General features: G+C 41.3%; 1 protein-coding gene across 1 annotated transcript in view; it reads right to left on the reverse strand.

Annotated features, from left to right (window-relative positions):
- The window catches only part of BGN (biglycan), a 55,409-nt gene that overhangs the window by 16,186 nt on the left and 19,459 nt on the right, over window positions 1–19,764 (reverse strand). The window contains exon 2 of the mRNA XM_015815114.1: window positions 2,303–2,556. Within this exon, the coding sequence (XP_015670600.1) occupies window positions 2,303–2,540 (238 nt within the window). The 5' untranslated portion in view covers window positions 2,541–2,556. The remainder of the gene's footprint in view (window positions 1–2,302; window positions 2,557–19,764) is intronic.

The following is a 19,764-nucleotide window of genomic DNA, read 5'->3' on the forward strand; positions in this document are numbered from 1 at the left end:
TATTAGTTTTTGTTAGTTTCTATCTTTAATTTAAAAAATTGAATAAAAGTTTTTTTTTTAAAGACAGTCTTTCTTTCTTTCTTTTTTTTTTTACTAGTGTTTCAATAGCAGTCACTGGAATGGCCTGGTAATCCTATTTGAACCTACTATCCTCCGGATGGTGCCCTTGTCTCAACTCTGAGCTATGATTTATACAATCCTGCACTTTTTACACCTGCAAAACACCCATTCAGTTGAGAAACACAAGTGGAAAATAAAGAGCATCAGGACAGCTTTAGTCCCACTCTCATCCCAAACTTTTTTTCTGTTGCCAAGGCAAGGTCTGGATTCCCTGTAAGGGAAGACCAACTATGGTGAAATGAAATAAGTGGAACAAATAATTTGAGACTTTACTGAACTGCCATGTATTTCACAGAAATATCTTTGAATGTGAAATGCAACTTTGAGCAGGTGCAGAGAAGTGAAGCTCAAGTGCCCCCTTGTTCCATTTGCAACTATATTAATAAATTAATCGTCTTCTTTAAAGTTTAAATATAAGAGATAGTTTCCAGATTGTAAAGACAGTTCTGGAGACTGTAATGTAAACAATCAGCTGTGAGGCTTCTCCTTATCAGCAGAAACCCAAAATCTCCACCCTAACAAATGCAGAGATTGTTTCTAAAATATTTTAGTTGCTGGAATTCTTGTAAAACTATCCCTTTCATTTCAACAAATCTTACTTTGGAAAGAACAATGTTCACTTTTAGGCTGTTGCCAAAGAGGCAACTAGTTAACTAGGTCTTAGCTAGTTAACCTTATACTTTATTTTATTTTAATTTTATTTTCAAGGCAACAGATTATTTCTCTCTTTCTTATTTCTAATCTTTCTATCACTGCTTAAGGTTTGAATAAATCTGCCAGCTCAAATTTGATTTTATTGTAGTATGTGCTTTTTCTTAGTCTGAGAGTGGTTTAATTTGTGTAGTTGCACCATTTATTATATTTTACTGGTTGAGAAGAGTTTGGGAAAGAACTTTATCTCTCTTTGTACATATAGGCCATATGTCTTATATATTCAGAATATTATTTAGCACAAATGCTAATAATAATAGCTGTGAAATAAGTAACAATGATGTCTTGTAGCATGTCCTACTTTGCAGGCTAGAAAATGCTGGTTCCTAATAAAGATATGCTCTGACCACAATTTGTAAACATCTTATGGATTATCATGGCTTGGTTTGTTGATATAGCTCATCTAGTAAAAAAAAAAGACACAAATTAGCTAATGACATTCTACTTTGGTGTGAGCCCAATCAACTGTAATTTACAATGTGGTTTAGCACAATGGATAAACCACATAGCCAGTTTCCTCTTCTATTCTTCAACTGCATTTAGAGTCTGCCCAAGAGGTCTTTGTTTACACTCAGAAGCTTATTTGACAGACAGAGTGGGGGCAAGGAAAAGGAAGCCAGAATGGTAGCTGTCGTGGGAAGTTCTAGCAAGATTCATGACAGGCATTGCAGACTTCAGCAGTATGTCAATTTCCTTTATTTGTTAATACTTTGCCTGATGGAAAGATCTAACGATTCCAGATGGCTGCTCTTATCTGTGTTTCTTTCTTTCCTTCCTTCCTTCCTTCCTTCCTTCCTTCCTTCCTTCCTTCCTTCCTTCCATCCATCTGCTAAAAACTTATCTAGAACTAAGGAGAAATTTCCTGACTGTGGGAAGAATTAACCAGTGGAACGGTTTGCCTCCAGAAGTTGTGAGTGCTCCATCACTGGAGGTTTTTAAGAAAAGATTGGTATAGGGCGGTGACCAGGTTGAGCCTGAGGGAAAGGTCAAATGTGTCATCAGTCTCAAGTCTCTTCACGCCCACAAGAGATCTAAGTTCAGCCCACCTTGAATTCCATTGACTCTTATCTACTGCCAATTTGCTTTGGCTTTTAGTAGTTCAGATTCTAGTAGAGAGTTTAAGCTTGCAATAAACCATTATATTCATTTGAACTGCCTGGATTGCCTGATTTCTGGCATTTGACAATTGGATACCCATTTAGATTGAATGGTATAGATCTCCTGCTTGCACAGGGGGTCGGACTAGAAGACCTCCAAGGTCCCCTCCAACCCTATTACCGATATTCTATGTTCTAATATTGTTTTTGGAACAATAGTTTTATATTTTAAACTCTTTTGTTTCTTAGGTTTAAATTTTCCAACCATGGACATTTACCTCTGTTCATAGCACCAGGATCTCCAGAATGAATGTTAGATCACAATCTTGCCCAACTGCTGTAATCTTTCCCTCCCCCTCAGAAAAGGGACTCACCCAGATCAGAGCATTGGACCACCCTTAGGTGGCAATGACAGCCAAAGGGACAGAGGCCTGGGTAGAAAGGAATGTCTTCTGCCTCAGATCCACTCGAAGTAGGGAGGATCCCAGAAGCCTCTTCCTCTTCTTGAACCGAGGGATCGTCCATGGAGAAGTCCCAGAATCCTCTTTGTACAAATGGCAATTCACTGCTCACCAGACCCAGGAGGGGCATCAGAAGAAGGAAGTGTTCCATAGTGGGAGGTCCCAGGCTAAGATATAGAAAAGATGGGCAGAGATCAGAGTGTGCTTGGAGTTGAGATTCTCGAGATCCTCAGAATCAGAATTTCTTTATTATTGATAATAACTCTCAGCGTGGTATTATTGGGCACCTACCACAGCCCAATGCTCTGAAAGGAGGACCATAGCTAATCTTTGAGTTTTTCCTGCTCCTCTTCAGTGACATTATAAAGGTGGGAGAAACCTTGCTTAAGCCCATTCTACAACTCCCCGTATTACCTGTTTCACTGGTTGCTCTGCCACAGCTATCCACTCCCCCCTCCCATTTTCCCCCTTCTATGAGATCTGGAGTTGCTGCCATCCCATTCTTCTCATCCCTAGATGACCATGTGGTAAATGGAAATGTCCCTTTTTGTCCTTTTGCATGAAACTGTGGTGCAACAAATTTCTTGCTGCAATAGATATAGCCAAGACCACCATCTTCATTTTGGTAGATGGCTTCAGTAATTGGTAGCTGATCCTCAGGCTGTACATTGTGACTCAGCTGACTCAACAGACAGGAAGGGGAGAGGGAAAGGGAGGGGGAAGGGAGAAGGGGGAAGGAAGGAAGGAAGGAAGGAAGGAAGGAAGGAAGGAAGGAAGGAAGGAAGGAAGGAAGGAAGGGAAGGGAAGGGAAGGGAAGGAAGGAAGGAAGGAAGGAAGGAAGGAAGGAAGGAAGGAAGGAAGGAAGGAAGGAAGTGCAATGGACTCACTTTTTCTCCAAAAATTTCAAGAGGATATCATAATTTTCAATTCTTCCCTTCTGGTGCTAAGTGCTAAGAACAAATCTGAACTGAGTCCCATCTAGCCAATCTAGTAGGACTATAGAGTCCTGACTGGACAGCCAACACTTCTGGGCAGTCCCAGGGTGAGGGAGGTTGCAAATTACTATGACTTTATTTTTTATTTATTTCAGTTATTTACGGTAACACTGTATTTAATTTAAACTAAATTTAATTTAATTTAATTTAAATAGGGAACTTTATTTAATTCATGAAACATTGATATGGATGTGGCAACTTAGTGACTCCATAACGGAATCCAGATTTAAATCAGGCACTTCCTAGCTGAGACTTTGTACAGTTAATTATTTCATTATATGAAGGAGAAGAGACAAAATCCAAGCCCTTACGAACCAGGAGGGATGGGTGATGAGTCAGGAACACCAGAAAATGTGGGAGAGAGTGAGTATACTCACTCCAGTGTTGATTGTGCAATAAATATCTTTCAAAACTCAGCCCAGAATTGCTGGAATAATGACTGGGATCCCTGCCAATGGCCTGTCCCCCAAAGCTGGGTTGACTTGGCAACATATAGCTTAGCTTCATTCAATCCAGGGCCTGCAAACAGCTGTAACACTGCTTCTCTAATGGTGCCAACTCGGTCTGCCAAGAAAGACTCGTTTGAAAGCATTGGTGGAAGATTTTGCTTTTTCTTGTTTGCAAAGGAAATGGGTGAAAAGGAAACCAGGCTGAGCTGGGGAGACCTCTTTGTTACTAAAGCCCTCTGGGCTTGCTTATTTCAATTATTAACCATACCATACTTCAGCCAAAGGCAATATGTTCTCTGGCTATCACCCAGATCCTCCATCTTTCAAACCCAACTTTTTCTAATTAATTTGGGGTATTCTCTTATCCTTGTTTTTGGGAGACAGGAACAAAGAGTTCCTGGCCCGCAATTCCTCCACACTGCTAATAGCCCCTCTTTACATTTGGAGCCTCTCATTGCTTCATGCTCTGGTTTTTGACTTCTGCTTTGCAGTTGTAGGCAAAGTTTTTGTCTTTTAATGAAAGGCTGCCTTACTTTTGTTTATGTAACTGAACTAAAGCAGTTTCTGGCAGGGCAGTTGACTGAGTTAAATTTGTTCCCCTCTTTCTGTTACATAAGGTACCTTACCATCTAGACAGCAATCAGCCTCTGCCTCATTTCTCCTCCCATGTCGAAGCAACCGTTAAGCAGTTTTGTACTCTCCACAGTGGCTGCTTCATCCTTCAGATCTGAGTTAACCTCACATCTGGCCTGCAACATCTCTATTATCTGCCTTGGTGGTCCTCTCAGCTACCCTGCTGGGACTCTCCTTCTCTAGTCAGTACAGGATACAAAAGGAATATCCCACACACTTTCAGTGCATTCAGTTATTTCTCCTTTTAATCCTCCTTAAAATAATTGCCATTCATCCTTCTAACTGTTCTAGTCTTCATGATGGAACCTGCTTTTCTCTGTCATATCTTTCCTCTCCTTACTTCTAGAACTTTTCTATAACCTCAGAGGCAGCTGTTTGGTGTCTACCACAGTAACATCTGTATTGCATCCAATGACCTTCAGGTTCATTTCAAGGTATTGGTGATGGCCTATCCATGGCATATGGACTGGTTACCTAAAGACTTTCTCACATGTTTTCTGCCCACCTCCCCAGTAAGATTAAGCAGAGTGGGCATACTGCAGGTCCCATCTTTGAAACAATGCATCTAAGCGTGCTTTCCTTACCATGACACCTGTCCTCTGGAATACTAGTCCCCCGCCCTCCTCAAGTTTTCATTGCCTTGACCTTGTCGTCCTCTAAGTGAACTTTGAAAATAGGGTTCCCCACCGCCCCCAGGACCTGAGAGGGTTTATTGTTGGATGATATGCATGACCAGATCTTGTTCTTTTTTAAGAACAAGGTTTTTTTAGCTGGTTTGACTCTCCTGGGGGATGCTGAGTGATTATTGGTTGCTTTTACTGTAAACCACCCAGAGTTGGTTGAGTCAGGCAACTCTAGAAATGTAATCAAGCAAACAAACAAATTGTCATCAAGTTCAGCAACTGCAACCAAGAGCCATGCTTCCTGGAAATTCTGAGAATTGTAGTGCCAAACATGTGGGGGCATCATTGAGGAAAGTGTTATATACAGCATACAAATAGATTAGGCACATTCATTATAACCTATAACAAGAGTGAAGAGGAAGCTGCATTTTTACAGTGCAGAATCTTTGGGAGTCAGGCGGTGTACAAAGGGAACAAAAGTAAAATACATAAATAAAAATTTAAAGACCAACAACACAGGAATGTGCGGTTGAAAAAAAACATTTCAAAATGGAATGAGCATGTAGCAGAAGGTGAATGACCGTCTCATTCAGAACATCACCATCAAAATTTTGTGCCTTCTAGTGATTGTTTAAATCTTGCAGTTTTCCAAGCAAGATTTTCAGAAGTGGTTTGCCCTTTGCATGTTTCCCAGGACTAAAAAAGAGGGACCGGTCCAAAAGTCACCCAGCTGCCCTAACTATTACATTCAACCTTTTTATTAATAACCTAATTAATTGAAAAGTAATGAAATGTGCAGGGAGGTCTGGACAATACCTATGATAACAGAATGGGATTATAATTTAATCTGGATAGATTGGAAGACTGGACCAAGGTGCCCTTTAATAGGAAAAAACATGAGGAATTACATCTGAGAGGGGAAAAAATAGGAAATGTATAGAAGATATAGGATTGATGGCTTGAAAGCACTAGATTGGGAAAAAAAGATTAGGGTGTGGTCATTGACAACAAGTTAATCATGGGCAAATAGTGTGAGGCAGTTGCTAGAATGATTAAAGCAGGGGTGTCAAATTATTGGCCTGCAGGCCGGTTGCGTCATACAGAGGCCACGCCCACCCCAACTCCAGCAATGCAAAAAAAGTCACGATGCATCATAACATGTCACATGACACAGCGAGTTTGACACCCGGGGGTGTTAAAGCAATTTTGTACTGCATCATAGAAGTGCTGCCTGAACGGCATGTGAAGTCTTTATTCCCCTCCGGTTTGCACTGGTGAAACCACACCTGGATTATTTTTTACCATTCAAATTTCCAAAAAGATATTGACAGGTTAGAAAGGGTTTGGAAGACACCAACAAAATTAATGTAAGGAATGTCTATGCAGATTCTCAGTCATCCAGGTCATGGTTGTCCCAAAGGTGCTCTTTCAAGAGAAAACTGGACATTCTTGTTTTTCTTTGAAGACATTTCACTTCTCATCCAAGAAGTTTCTTCAGCTCTGACTGGATGGTGGGAAATGGAAGGATATATATACTCCTTGCAGGCAGCTGGTCATTTGCATTCTTTTAGAGAGTTGTTGAGGCCACCTGGAGGTTTATCTCTGTGTCAGGGTCACCTGAGTAGTGCAAATGGGTGTGGAGCCTTCTTGGAACTGATGAAAGGACTGTGTTGTAGACTGGAGATAGACAGGCTCCACACCACTCAGCTGACCCTGATGACACAGATAAACCTCCAGGTGGCCTCAACAACTCTCTAAAATAATGCAAATGACCAGCTGCCTGCAAGGAGTATAAATCTTTCCATTCCGCACCATCCAGTGAGAACTGAAGAAGCTTTTTGGATGAGCAGTGAAATGTCTTCAAAGAAAAACAAGAAAGTCCAGTTGCCTCTTAAAAAAGCACCTTTGGGTTAATAGAAGGACTTAAGGATACACCCTCTGAGGATAGGGGACAGGACCTTGGGTTGTTCACCCTGCAAAAAAAGAAGATTGAAGGGTGATAGGATATGAAATCTATGAAAGGGTGCCGTAAGGAAAATGGGCAGGAATTATTTTCATGACCATGGAAAGTAGGGCCAGAAATAATGTGCATAAATTGCAGCTACCAATATTTTGTTTAAAAATAAGAGGAAAATTCCTGATGAAAAGATCTGTGCAACAGTGAAAGAGTCAGTCTCTATTGACAACCATGGGTCTTCCTTCTCTGGAGAAAAGGTTAGACAGCCACTTCTTGTGAATAGTTTAACTGTTTTTTCTTGAAGATAACTGGATGAGATTCTTATGTTCACTTCCAAGTCCACAGTTCTATGATTCTACAAGTCTAAGAATTGTAATTGCAATGATAATTTTAAATTCACATTCTCCAAGTTATCCTAATTGCGGTTATTTTCATGTCAGAGTCCATCAGCATTACTAAAGGCTGGATGTTCTGAATTTAATTGAAAGCAAATGTCAATTCTCCTAAAATGATTCTCCTAGAAAATTTACTTACAAGCAAGTGTTATTCAGAATAAAGGTCTCACAGTATTAAAAAAAAAAACATTGCTTTTTGTGTCTGGTAATAAAAACTCTGAATCTGAAATAAGAACTCTTTAATTAAAGATACCAGGACTCTTATAATAGAATATTGTCCACTTCACAAGACCTGCTCTTGCCATTGCATTGTATTACCAACCATCCCCACTCCCTAAATTTCCACAAATAAAATAAATCCAGGAAAACAGGATGCAATGACATGACGTTCCTTGGATATTTCACAAAAAGTGAGTGATCGAAAAGCAATATGAAAGAAAAGAGGGTTAAAGGAACATACTTCCTGCTTATTTTTAGCATAGCATTTTTCATCTGTTCTTTGTGTTTTTTTCTGATGTGTCAGAAGACTGAGCTGCTAGCTGCAAATGCCTATACTGACTGTAAGTCATTTTTCCATTGTTAGGATGGGGGGAAAGTGTAAAGCATGGGGGTACACAAGCTGCAGGTCCCCATCCCAGGTTTCTATACAGCCTGTGCCCTTCTATCAGCTGCTGACAGTTTTAACAAAATGTGTAAACCCCCTCTCCCAAAGTTTATGATTTTACAACTAAATAAAACAGGAAAAGTTAGCTGGCTATGGAAAAGCAGATGGAATTTAAAATAAATGGGTTTTTTTTTTAATCTCATGCTATACCCAGGGGTAGGATTCAGCTGGTTCGCACTAGCTGAGTAGAACCGGTAGTTAATTTTTTGTTAACCGCCTGATGCCCTAGCCTTTTTTCTCAAGGCCCAGAGTGGTCCACCGGAAGTGTGTGGACGCCACTTCCGGAAGTCCGTTCTGAGCCAGGGAGGCCTCCCAGGCCCAGAACGGCCCACCGGAAGTGCATGGATGCCACTTCCAGAAGTCCGTTATGGGCCTCGGAGGCCCAGGCCCAGAACAGATTTCTGGAAGCGGCATCCACGCAGATGTTCAGGTATTTGTATTCCACCACTGGCTATATCCACTTTTACCTTGAGCTGACTTTGCCCCTTGCACCACAGATATGCCATTTTTACCAATCACATGGGGCTCTTAACCTACCAAACTTTAGCTTTAGGTTAGGGATGCGCAATCTGCATTTTCATTCCTGTATTTATTTCAATAAATCCTCCAGTTTTTCCAGACAAAGCTTGCTGGAAATTTTGCAATCAGATTCAGGTGAAGGATGACAGTGAACCAAAACAAAATAAAATTTACATGTAAATTTGTAGTTATAATAATGACATCACAAAAAGGACATACATTGCATAAACGCAACATTCAGCTCCAAACTACTACTGTTAAAAGAGCAGCAACAACCCTCCAAACAACAAAAGAAAACAACTGGGTTTGATGCAGTGGTTCAAAGCCCTGGGCTAGAAACTGGAAGATGGTGATTTTTAGGCATGAAGTCATCTGGGTGTCTCTGGGCTAGTCATTCTCTCTCAGCTCTGGAACAACAGCAGAAGCCAACCACTTCCAAAAATACTGCTAAGAAATTAATTGTAAAATGAGTTAGAGTGTTGATGACAAGCTTTAAGTCATATTTACCCATTAGAATATGTTGTGCCATCACAATATGCTAAATGAGAAAATTCAAATTTTTCGCTGCTCATTGTTGGTCATCCAGGTTTTCACCTTTGAAATCTGAGAGCCCTACAATTCACAGTCTTGAGATCTAGAAACTTATTTTTTCAAAAAAATGTACATATTGCTTAACAATCCATTTGGTTAACTGCCAGCTGCCCTTCTGACACAGAAGAAAGATGATTGGCAGAGCAATCAGTTCTTGCATACAATCCCTAGTTAAGGCAATGAAGAGGGATTGATCCCTCCACTGCTTGATCCCTGAATAGGGTCAAAATATTTCATACCTTCACGTTTCTTAATACTTATGACCTGATTTGTTTGCTATTGGAGACCATGCAAAAGTTGAGACACAGGTGAATCTCAGATCGAAAACGCACCCACAATCAGCTAAATGAAAGGCCGGTCCCTCAAGATTTATCTATGCTACTATTTCGGACTGCAAGCAAATCAGCATGTTTATAACTGTTTATAAATAGTTGGGGGAAAATATGGTAGCTTTCCCTGGTTTTTTGCAGTAAGCAGATGTCCTGTAATTGCATAAAGGAAAGGCTGTAATTTCACCATTATTTTAGCCTGCCTGTAGGCCTCTGGTGTTCAGAAACGGGCAGATCCCTTGATCCCCAGAGCTGCTTTGGGGACTACTTTGGACTGAAAAGCAAACCATGGACAGGAAAGACAGGGAAGAGAATCCACACTGGCCTTTTCTCTTTCTCCATTCCCCACTTCCTGCTTGTGCCCAGGTCTATAGATGTGGAAAACAACAATGAGACATGACTTCCCAGAGGCAATGCCTGGAGAGTTGAGATCATTGTCCCATGCTTCTCTAGAGGTCCACATCCCTCTTTTATCTGTAAGGAAGTGAGGCTCTTGAGTGCAGATGTCATGTTATGGTTCAAGTGGGTTCAATACCCTTTCACCGGGCAAATAGGGCAGCTTTCTCCAACTTGAAGCCTTCCAAGTTGATTTGGCCAGATTGGTTAGTCATTATGGGAGTGAATGTCCAATGCCTGGAGGCCGTACGGGTCTGGATGGGAAGGAACAGACTTAGACTCAACCCTTCCAAGACCGAGTGGCTGTGGTTGCCGGCACCCCGGCATAGTCAGCTGGTTCCATCGCTGTCTATAGGGGGTGAATCCTTGGCCCCCTCAGAGAGGGTGCGCAATCTGGGAGTCCTCCTGGATCCACGGCTGACACTGGAAGATCATTTGTCGGCCGTGACCAGGGGGGCATTTTATCAGGTGCGCCTGATTTACCAGTTGCGCCCCTTTCTGGACCGGGACGCTTTGCGCACAGTCACTCAGGCCCTCGTCACCTCTCGCCTGGACTACTNGGCAGCCTGGAGATGGCAGAATTATGGGTTTATCTGGGGCTGCTCTCTTCTGTCATATTCCCCCCCAACCCCTCCCCTCCACACCCTGTCAGTGCCGATGCATTCATGCCATCACTTCAAGAGCAAAGAGACTGGTGAGAATCTCTCCTGCAGCCATCATCAAATAAACAAGCATGTCTACGTGATGAAACAGACGGACGGGTGTGAAAAGATTCCCGGAGTACAGGGCCGTTGGGTTGAACTAAACAGACAGGTGTAGGAGAAGGAGAGTTGCAGCTGGTGTTAGGGATTGTGTCATTAAAAGGAAAGGATGTTAATCTGTCTCACACTGGTTGTGCATAGCCAAGTTTAAATTACGGTTAGTCCTTGGCTTACAAGCAGTGGTGGGATTCAGCCGATTCACACCATTTTGGCAGAACCGGTAGCTAATGAACTTCCGGAAGTGGCATCCATACAGAGAATCCCACCACTGCCTACACGGATTGGGAATCTGGAATCAGAATCAGAATAGAGTGGAAGGGACCTTGAGGGTCTTCTAGTCCAACCCCCTGCTCAAGCAGGAGACCCTGTGTCCAGTGGTGGGATTCAGCCAGTTCATACCACTTCGGCAGAATGGACTTACGGAAATGGCCTCCCCGCAGAGAACCGGTTGTTCCCATATCTGTATCCCACCACTGTTTACAAGCATTCACTTAGGGACCGTTCAGCACCGAAAAAAAATGACTTATGATGGTTTTTCACACTTACCGCCAGGCCAGCATCCCCAGGATCATGTGATCAAAATTGAAACGTTTGGCACAACTGACTCATATTTACGACAGTTGCAGTGTCCCAGGATCACGTGATTCCCCCTTTTGTGACCTTCTGATGAGCAGAATAAATGGGGAAGCCAGATTCACTTCACAACCGTGTTACTAACTTAACATCTGTGGGGATTCACTTCACCGTTAGTGCAAGAAAGGTCATAAAATGGGGCAAAACCCGCTTAGCAACTGTCTCGGTCAGCAATGGAAATGGCTGAGGAATTTTGGGAGTTGAAGTCCACAAGTCTTAAAAGTGGCCAAGTCTTAAAAGTGGCCAAGTTTGAAGACCCCTGTCCTAGAGAGAAAGATTTGTGAGTAACGGTCTGACTTCCGGCTCTCCTCTTGCAAGTTCCTGGTGGATCCCTTCAAGCCACCGTTGGTTCACTCTTTGTACATTCTTTTTCCTTAATCAGAACAAGAAAGGCTTTTCAGGAGAGGACATCTTTAAACAGAAGGCTCTCTGGGGCCAGCTTTTCAAGAAAAAGGTTATTCTGTGAGATCCTTGGGGCTCGCTCTGAACTTGGTTGTTTTCTTCCAAGTATTGATATGAAAAGTGTGAGAAATATAACTTCCTCTAAAAACTTCATCCAAACTATGCTGTGTTGTTTCTCTGGGCCACATATGCATAATTTATTTTATTTATTCACTTTTTGTTACATTTATGAAGTGTATATTGGAGGTGGTTACCCTTTGAAATCTCATTTTAATATATGCTGATTAGTGTAGGCTCCAACTGGTCCAGAATGCGGCCGCGCGGGCGGTGTTGGGAGCGACACGTCGCTCCCATGTAACGCTGCTGCTGCGCGAGCTGCACTGGTTGCCAGTGGCCTTCCGGGTACGCTTTAAGGTGCTAGTCACCACCTTTAAAGCGCTCCATGGCATCGGTCCTGGCTACCTCCGAGACCGCCTTCTGCCGCAGATTCCCTCCCACANGCCTGACCTAGGGTGAATTTTAAATAGGGATAATTTTTAATGATTTTAAATAGTCACAGCCACTAATATTTGGATTTTAATTGGTTTTTAGAAGGGGTAATTCTGTATATTGTTTTAACATGCTGTGAGCCGCCCTGAGTCCCATGGGGAGAAGGGCGGCATATAAATTTTGTAAAATAAATAAATAAATAAATAAATGCTTCTAGAAGAAACCCAATATGGGAAAGGATAAAGTAGGAACCTTTGATTTCAAGTGCTGTCATATATGTAGGTGGAGCTAGAGGTGATAAGATGGGGAAAGTGTAGTGTAGGCCAAACTAGGACAAAGAAAGTGAGAAAGAAAAGAATGTAAGTAAAGCTCAGGTAAATGCTAAAGTTGAAACATAGTTTGGGGGGAGGAAGGTAGGAAGTGTCAAAACACAATTGCAACTTCATGGTGCAATGTCTTCTTATGTACTTATGTATGATACAAATACAAAAGGGAAGGCTTGCATTGTGACATCTTAATGCATTTTTTACTTTGGTGTTATCATGGCTAGCAACAGACACTTCTGAGTTGAGACAATTTTATGCGTGGCTCAAATGTGCCTTTTAGGCACATGGATAAAATCTGAAACCAGAATGGCAATGTTGGAAGTCAGCTCCCCCCAGAAAGAAATATTTTTGGGAATAATTAAAAGGCAGAATATTATATTTACCCAAAGGATCTTAAAGGCAGAAACCAACCCTCTTCCAACTCTATCTACCCCAAACAGAAACCAGGTCTGCAGAAATGCAGATGTGATAATCTTGTCAGAAAGATTGGAACCAGGAAGCTGGGTTTAGAAAGACAAAGATCCATAGAATCAACAATCCGTCACACCAAAAAATCCAACACAGGACATAGTCATCAGCCACACCCCCAGGGAAGCAGGATATGACATTTGGGACATAATAAGGTTAACCCGCCACTGTCAGAATACCAGAAAGGCACACACAGACTCAGGTCAAAGTTCATGCCACAGGAACAACTCCAAACAAAAGCTCAAGAAAGGTATAAAAACCCACCACTCCCTACTACATGTGGTCAGCTTTCCCAGAGCTACGCTTCTGCCTGGCTTTGCTCTTTAATAAACTCCAACCTTCTTTCTAAAGCAGTCTTCATTTTGCTTATTCCCAGTTTGGACTGGACCCTGATGAAGATTTTTCTTTCAACAGCTATGTTTTCAGTCAAGACTTTCTGCTGCTGATGATTTCTTACTTTTACCCTTCCTGAATTGCCACTGCAGCCACCATTCACCCAAAACAATCCCCCCACCTCATTCATCCACATGCAATGTTTCTCATTGTGTGCAATGGCTTCCAAGCCTGTTGGCTTTATACTTGCTTAGGTAATTTCTCAAAACAAGAATATGAGCTGACAGTCATAGTCAATCAAAGAGCTACTGTTGCTTCATATTTAGAAGCCCAGATTAGAAGCATCAAAGGTCAAGACCATGCTGGCAGCTTTCTTTTCATTAAGCAAAGTGAATCAGTTGCTTTGGATAGTAGACCAAAGCATCTACTAGAGATAGTAGAGCTTTGCCCCATCTAAAGATAGAACCGGTCTTGCTATTGGTGCTAAAAGTAAAAAATGGTTCCCTTTCTTTTCTTCTGACCAAAGCAAAAAATGGGGAATGCCTGGAGCAACACATTCCAAGCCCCTTAACCTAAAAGTACAATCACAGAAGCAAGATTCACACGAGCTTTCCTTTTGAGTTGTAATGGCAAGAATTAGGGATCAGAATACAGAACTGTGGAGCGCGCTGTGGCCTAGCAGTTAAGATGCTGGACTTGTCAACTGGAAAGTTGGCAATTTGAAACCCAAACACTATGTGACAGAGTTAGCTCCTATTCTTGCCCCAGCTCCTACCAATCCAGCAGCTTAAAAGCATGCAAATGTGAGTAAATAAATAGGTACCACATTGGGTGGGACGGTAACAGCATTCCATGTCTCACCATATAATAATTCTGGCCACATGACCACAGGAGTGTCTTTAGATAATGCTGGCTCCCTCAGCTAAGAAACGGAGGTGAGCATCGCCCCCCCTTAGAGTTGGATACGACTGGATAGGGGAAACCTTTACTTTTACCCTTATACAGAATTGTGAGATGCTGAGGTGAGAAATCTCCAACCATGCATTGTTGGTGCGTTCATTAAGGCAGGAATCTCTCTGAAACCTCTGAGTCTCTTTTTCCCCAAACATTTGCATGACAAAAAGTCCGTTTATTAGATAAGTTGGTAATGAGAGGACCCCCCATTTGCTGATTTTTATTTTATTTTTTGCTTAGTGCCGCTCCTCTTTTTTTTCTCAGTCTCAGCACAAGCTTTTACAATGCAACAAAGTCTGAATGTCCATCTCGGCACCTCCTTTAAATATCTGAACACTCAGCAAAGAAATTGCCCAACAAATGCCTCACTTAAAAGTGGTCCTTTGAATGTTTTCTCAATATTTTTAGCAGAGCTCACAGTAATGAGAGAAAGAACTGTTGCTGCAAAAAAAAATCTGATCATTGATCTGACTGTCTTCACCTCCGATCTGGGTTTAAGACAGCATGTGGAATAAGGTGAGATAACTAGGACTGAGATGCAAGTAGGCAGCATCATGAGGGCAGGGGGTAATATTGGCTAATGCTGAAAATAAATGAAGAAAAATTTAGAAATTCTCTGTGTGTCCAAAAATGATTGAGGGTGTGAAGTAAACGTATAATGAAGTCAAGCAAACAGTATGGTTGAATTAGATTCCCTCCGCCCCCATCCCCCATCTCCGTCTCTCTGATTTTCCAAGGTCTCGAAGAAGCTGAATAAATTGCCATACCATTTGAGGAAACCATGAAAATATCATTTGCATAAAAACACCCTTATCTTTGCAACCAGTCAAGACAGGTGGATAATACAGTGGAGGTGATCATTCTCTGGTGAAAAAAAAATGGATGGAAAAGACTATACTGGAGCAAAAGAAGCTGTCCTTGGGATGCCACCCACCCACATCCCTGCAATATTTTGAGCAATAATAAATAAATAAGCAACTGTTTTGACATATCCCATAACATGCTTAGGAAAGCCCCATGTGAAGATCATGTCCTCCTCCTTGGAGGAAGACAGGAGCATTTTAGAGGAATGCAGTAGGTAAGCATTATCTTTAATTCTTAAACTCTCCCCCCACACACACACACACACAAACCCTAATTTGGTGTTAGAGAAAGGAGTGATGGCAAATGAAGGTGACTGTAATCCAATATTCCGGATATGTAGATGGAGAAAGCCGGTTTTTCTAGAGGCTGGAATAAGTATTGAATGGTGAGAAATAACCACAGTACTATAGCATCAACCAAATAGGTGGACAGAAAGTGCAACTCTGAGAGGGACAGAAATATTGAGCAAAAGGCTGTTTCTGAGCTACTACTTCTGTCTTCTGTCTTCTGAATCTCCTTCTGTCTTCTGCAGCAGCGTTTTCCTTCCTTTTATTTATTTTATGCATATCTATGAATGTTCAAATGTTCAAAACATCACATTAGGCTCTAATTGCAGCCAGTGACAGATGGTTACTCCAAGAAATGCATGCCAGATTTAAGCATTTCCTGGAAACTATGCCTCCAAAGCTGGAAGCATTTAGTTGTGTGATCATTGTACATTATGTGATCACTCAGTATTCTTTATACATTGCTCCAGCAGGGTCTTAGTCCTGAGCCCATTAACTAGATGGAATATCAAACACTGAGGATATTCACCTGCACAGGTCAGTAAAACTCCTGTATATCCAATAATTAAGGGTACAGATGTTCAATAGAGGCAATTTTTTTTTCTTATTCCAGTATGACCTTCCAAGGATCTTGGTTCTACCGCATGTTGTAACAGTCTTTTCAAATTCTCCTTGGTAGCTGGTCCACTAAAGCACCCTTCTTTACTTCCCTTTTATTTTTAAACTTGACCAGGAAGACTCAAACCATTTAATATCCTTCATTTCAGTTCAAGTTTAGCTATGATTAAAATTGTTCCAGTTTAGCTGTGGTAAATGCTTCAAGTCAGTAAAAGATCAGAAGCCAGAATGCTTCTGGGACAGATTTATGACTGATTCACACATGAAAAAGAGAATTGCAACCAAGCTATAAAAATACAATAACTATTGCCAATTTACACAGCTCCTGCAACTTCCCATTCATATGTTGTAGAAAAAGGGATCTGATGCAACCGCATTGCACCAGCATTGCTGTGCCCTCTGATCTGTTCAATTGATTGATAGTCCAGAAATAGCTTTTTCCAACCTGGTGCCCTCTAGATATGCCACAATGCAGTTCCAGAATTCCTAGCCACATCTGGAGAGCATCAATTGGAGGGAAGCTATTCTAGGTGATGATGCAACAATACCATATTGGTAGTTTCTTTTCATTCCCTTGTTGCCAGGAAGAGTCAGAAGCAGCGGGCAAGTCATGTGCTTTTGTAAGTTGCAATTTGGGACTTGGATATGACATGTTTCCATACTTAAGTTGCAGAAAGTGAGGTGAAAGGATGTAATTTGTTACCACAACGGCTTGTCACTGAGGTGGTAAATCTGTATTAAAGGACTGAGTTGCGCATGATGTTAAACCTGCCATTTGAACTTATGCTGTTCCTGCTGTGTTACTATAAATAGCAGCATATGGGAGGAGGTTGTGATTACTGATCAGGATGATGGTACTGCTGGAAAGGGAATTCTCCTCTGCTTTGCCCTGTCAAAAAAAATCATCCCCTCAAGTTATTACTAGTGCTGGGGAGCCACGAAAGGAAAATGTCCCTGGAATATGATGAGGAAGGATATACCTACGAAATGCTCCAGTCTCTTTCAACAACATATACATCCCCATTCAGTAAAACCAGTTTATTTTCTACCCCAAGATTACAGTAAGAAGATGCCAGTAGGATTGTGGGAATAGCCCTTTTGCATCGAGCCAGCTGCCTCTTAGTTCTGCATTTTGTTTCTTACTGTGGTCTATCAGAGGCCTCTGGTGAGGCGGAGATATAATGTCTTCCCCTTCGCTCTCCCACAGCAAGTGATGTTTGAAAGTATGCTGACCCCAATCCAGAGGAAACACTGACTAATAGCCTTGATAGAGCCACCCTCCTTGAATTTATTCAATTTCCTTTTAAAGCCATCCAAGGAACTGTCCGCCACTATACCTTTGTAAAGGAATGTAGACTTGACTTTGGTCATATGGAAGAAAGGAATGGGCCATTGAAGTGGGACTTTGAGGAAAGTTTACTTGGTCCCGAGTAAGGGGGGAAGGGTGAAAAAGTAACTCAAAATAATCCTTCCTTGATTTTTTTTTTTTAGTGGAGAATGAGACAGAAAGATTTGGACAGGCTTTCAAGTTTCTTGCAGAAACATCTATAAGAAAACAAGCAAGTTCAGAGAGCTCCAAGTACCCCTCATTTCAAGATTCTATTCTTCTACCCTATTACAGATAATCCTCAACTTTCAACCATTCGTTTAGCAACCATTTGGAATTACAATGGCACTGAAAAAAGTGAGTTATGACATTTTTTAACACTTACAACCATTTCAGTATCCCCATGGTGACAAGATTAACATTCGGACCCTTGGCAACTGGTATATATTTATGACGGTTTCACTGTCCTGAAGTCACGTGATCACCCTTTGAGACCTTCTGACAAGCAAAGTCAATGGGGAAGCCAGATTCACTTAACAACTGTGTCACTAACTTAACAACTGCAGTCATTCAATTAACGACTGTGGCAAGAAAGATCGTAAAATGGGGCAAAACTCACTTAACAACTGTTTTGTTTGGCAATGGAAATTTTGGGCTCAATTGTGGATATAAGTTCAGGACTACCTCTATGATAAAGGCCATTCCTGGAATTACTGCTTTATGTGTTTGCTGACTTAGCCTACTTGAAGGACAAGGCATTTTGTGGTAATGAATTTCACCAATTTATTATTTACAAGCGTGTCAAAAGATTGGAAGACAGTCTGACAGAATGGTAGTACCCAATCTAAAAATCTTTTGAATCAAAACTATATCCTTAACTTCTAGACAAGGTTTAGAATGTTATGAGTTTACACAAATACTTAAGAAATTATTTCCAGTATAATGTTGCCAATTTGCTTCTTTTTTCCCCCTTTACAACTGAATGTTGAAACATGATAGAAATAACATTTCTAGAAATAAAAGCCCAATTGTTCCTTCTTAATTTCTGGCTCAGATTTGTGTCTGTGCAAACATAGGAGATTACCCAACCCTTTTTCTGCCTAAGCAAATTCAGGCCTGGCCCTACCAGACAGCAGTGGGGGGAAGAAGGTTATTTCAGGAGGCAGGATTTGGGAGAGATGAAGGCAGAAACTGACCTTTAAAAAGTGTCCCAAGTCTGTTGAAAACATGGCTGTAACAGAGATGGGTGTCATCTCTGCTTCTCTTTATGCAACAACATTTCTTTAGCAAAGAACTGAATTTCCTATAGAAATTAGAATTTAGAAAATAGCATTTCCCTGACAGCTCATTTCTGAGAATGGTTTCATCAATTCACTTTGGGCTCTTCAGAATATGAGGCTTAACCTTTAGAGGGACAAAAGTTATTTTGCTGAACATCCTAATACAGTACAGGGGTGTCCAAGCATGGCTGCTGGGGAATTCTGGGAGTTGAAGTCCACAAGTCTTAAAGTTGCCAAGGTTGGATACCTCTGCCTTAAAGGAAACAGCTCTTCCTTCAATCCAGTTTTGATTGTTCTCTTGCACAATACAATGTTAGTATCACCTCTGCCTGAGAAAATATTATTGTATGCTTAAGCAAATTTCCTTTGAGGAAAGTTTATATCCTCCTGAGATTTCTATTACTGTCTTGAATGCCTTCCATTGTGTTGAATGGAATATTTCAAAACATTCCTTACAACCCAAAAGGAAATGCTGACTGTAAATGGGACATTTGGTATTTTGTACATTATTTCATTGTCCTCTAAATGGAAGGCTTCATAATGAATTTCCCCCAAATAATTGGGAAAGTAGAGATTTGTCTTATGTATGGAATATGTATGGTTTTAATTTGTTTCCAGGAATCTTTTCAAGAGCTAGGAAACAGACCACTTTTGATAAAAACAAAGTAGAATTTTAGAAACACTTTTCCTCTTGGTCATGTTTTGATAAACACATTGAGTCAGTTTGATCTTCTCTTTTCCATTTATGCCTAGAAAAATAATGATGAGGGAGGGGATTCAGATTAGCGCAATACTTTGTGGCCAAGGAAAATACGTGGCCATATTTATATACAGTAGCCATCAGGAACAAAGAGCTAGACTCAAGGGAATATTTACTTGATCCCTTTTATTAAAGAAAAAAAGCAAGAGAAAAAGAAAGCAGCAACTACAGTGCAGTACTGAATCTCTAAACCAGTGATGGCGAACCTTTTAGAGACCGAGTGCCCAAACTGCAACCCAAAACCCACTTATGCATTGTCGGGTACCGAGTGGGTGTGGCCCATTGGCTGAGTGTGGCCCATTGGGTGGGCGTGGCTGCAGTG

This window comes from Protobothrops mucrosquamatus, unplaced genomic scaffold, assembly GCF_001527695.2.
Source record: "Protobothrops mucrosquamatus isolate PMUCROS unplaced genomic scaffold, P.Mucros_1.0 scaffold315, whole genome shotgun sequence".
NCBI lineage: Eukaryota > Metazoa > Chordata > Lepidosauria > Squamata > Viperidae > Protobothrops > Protobothrops mucrosquamatus.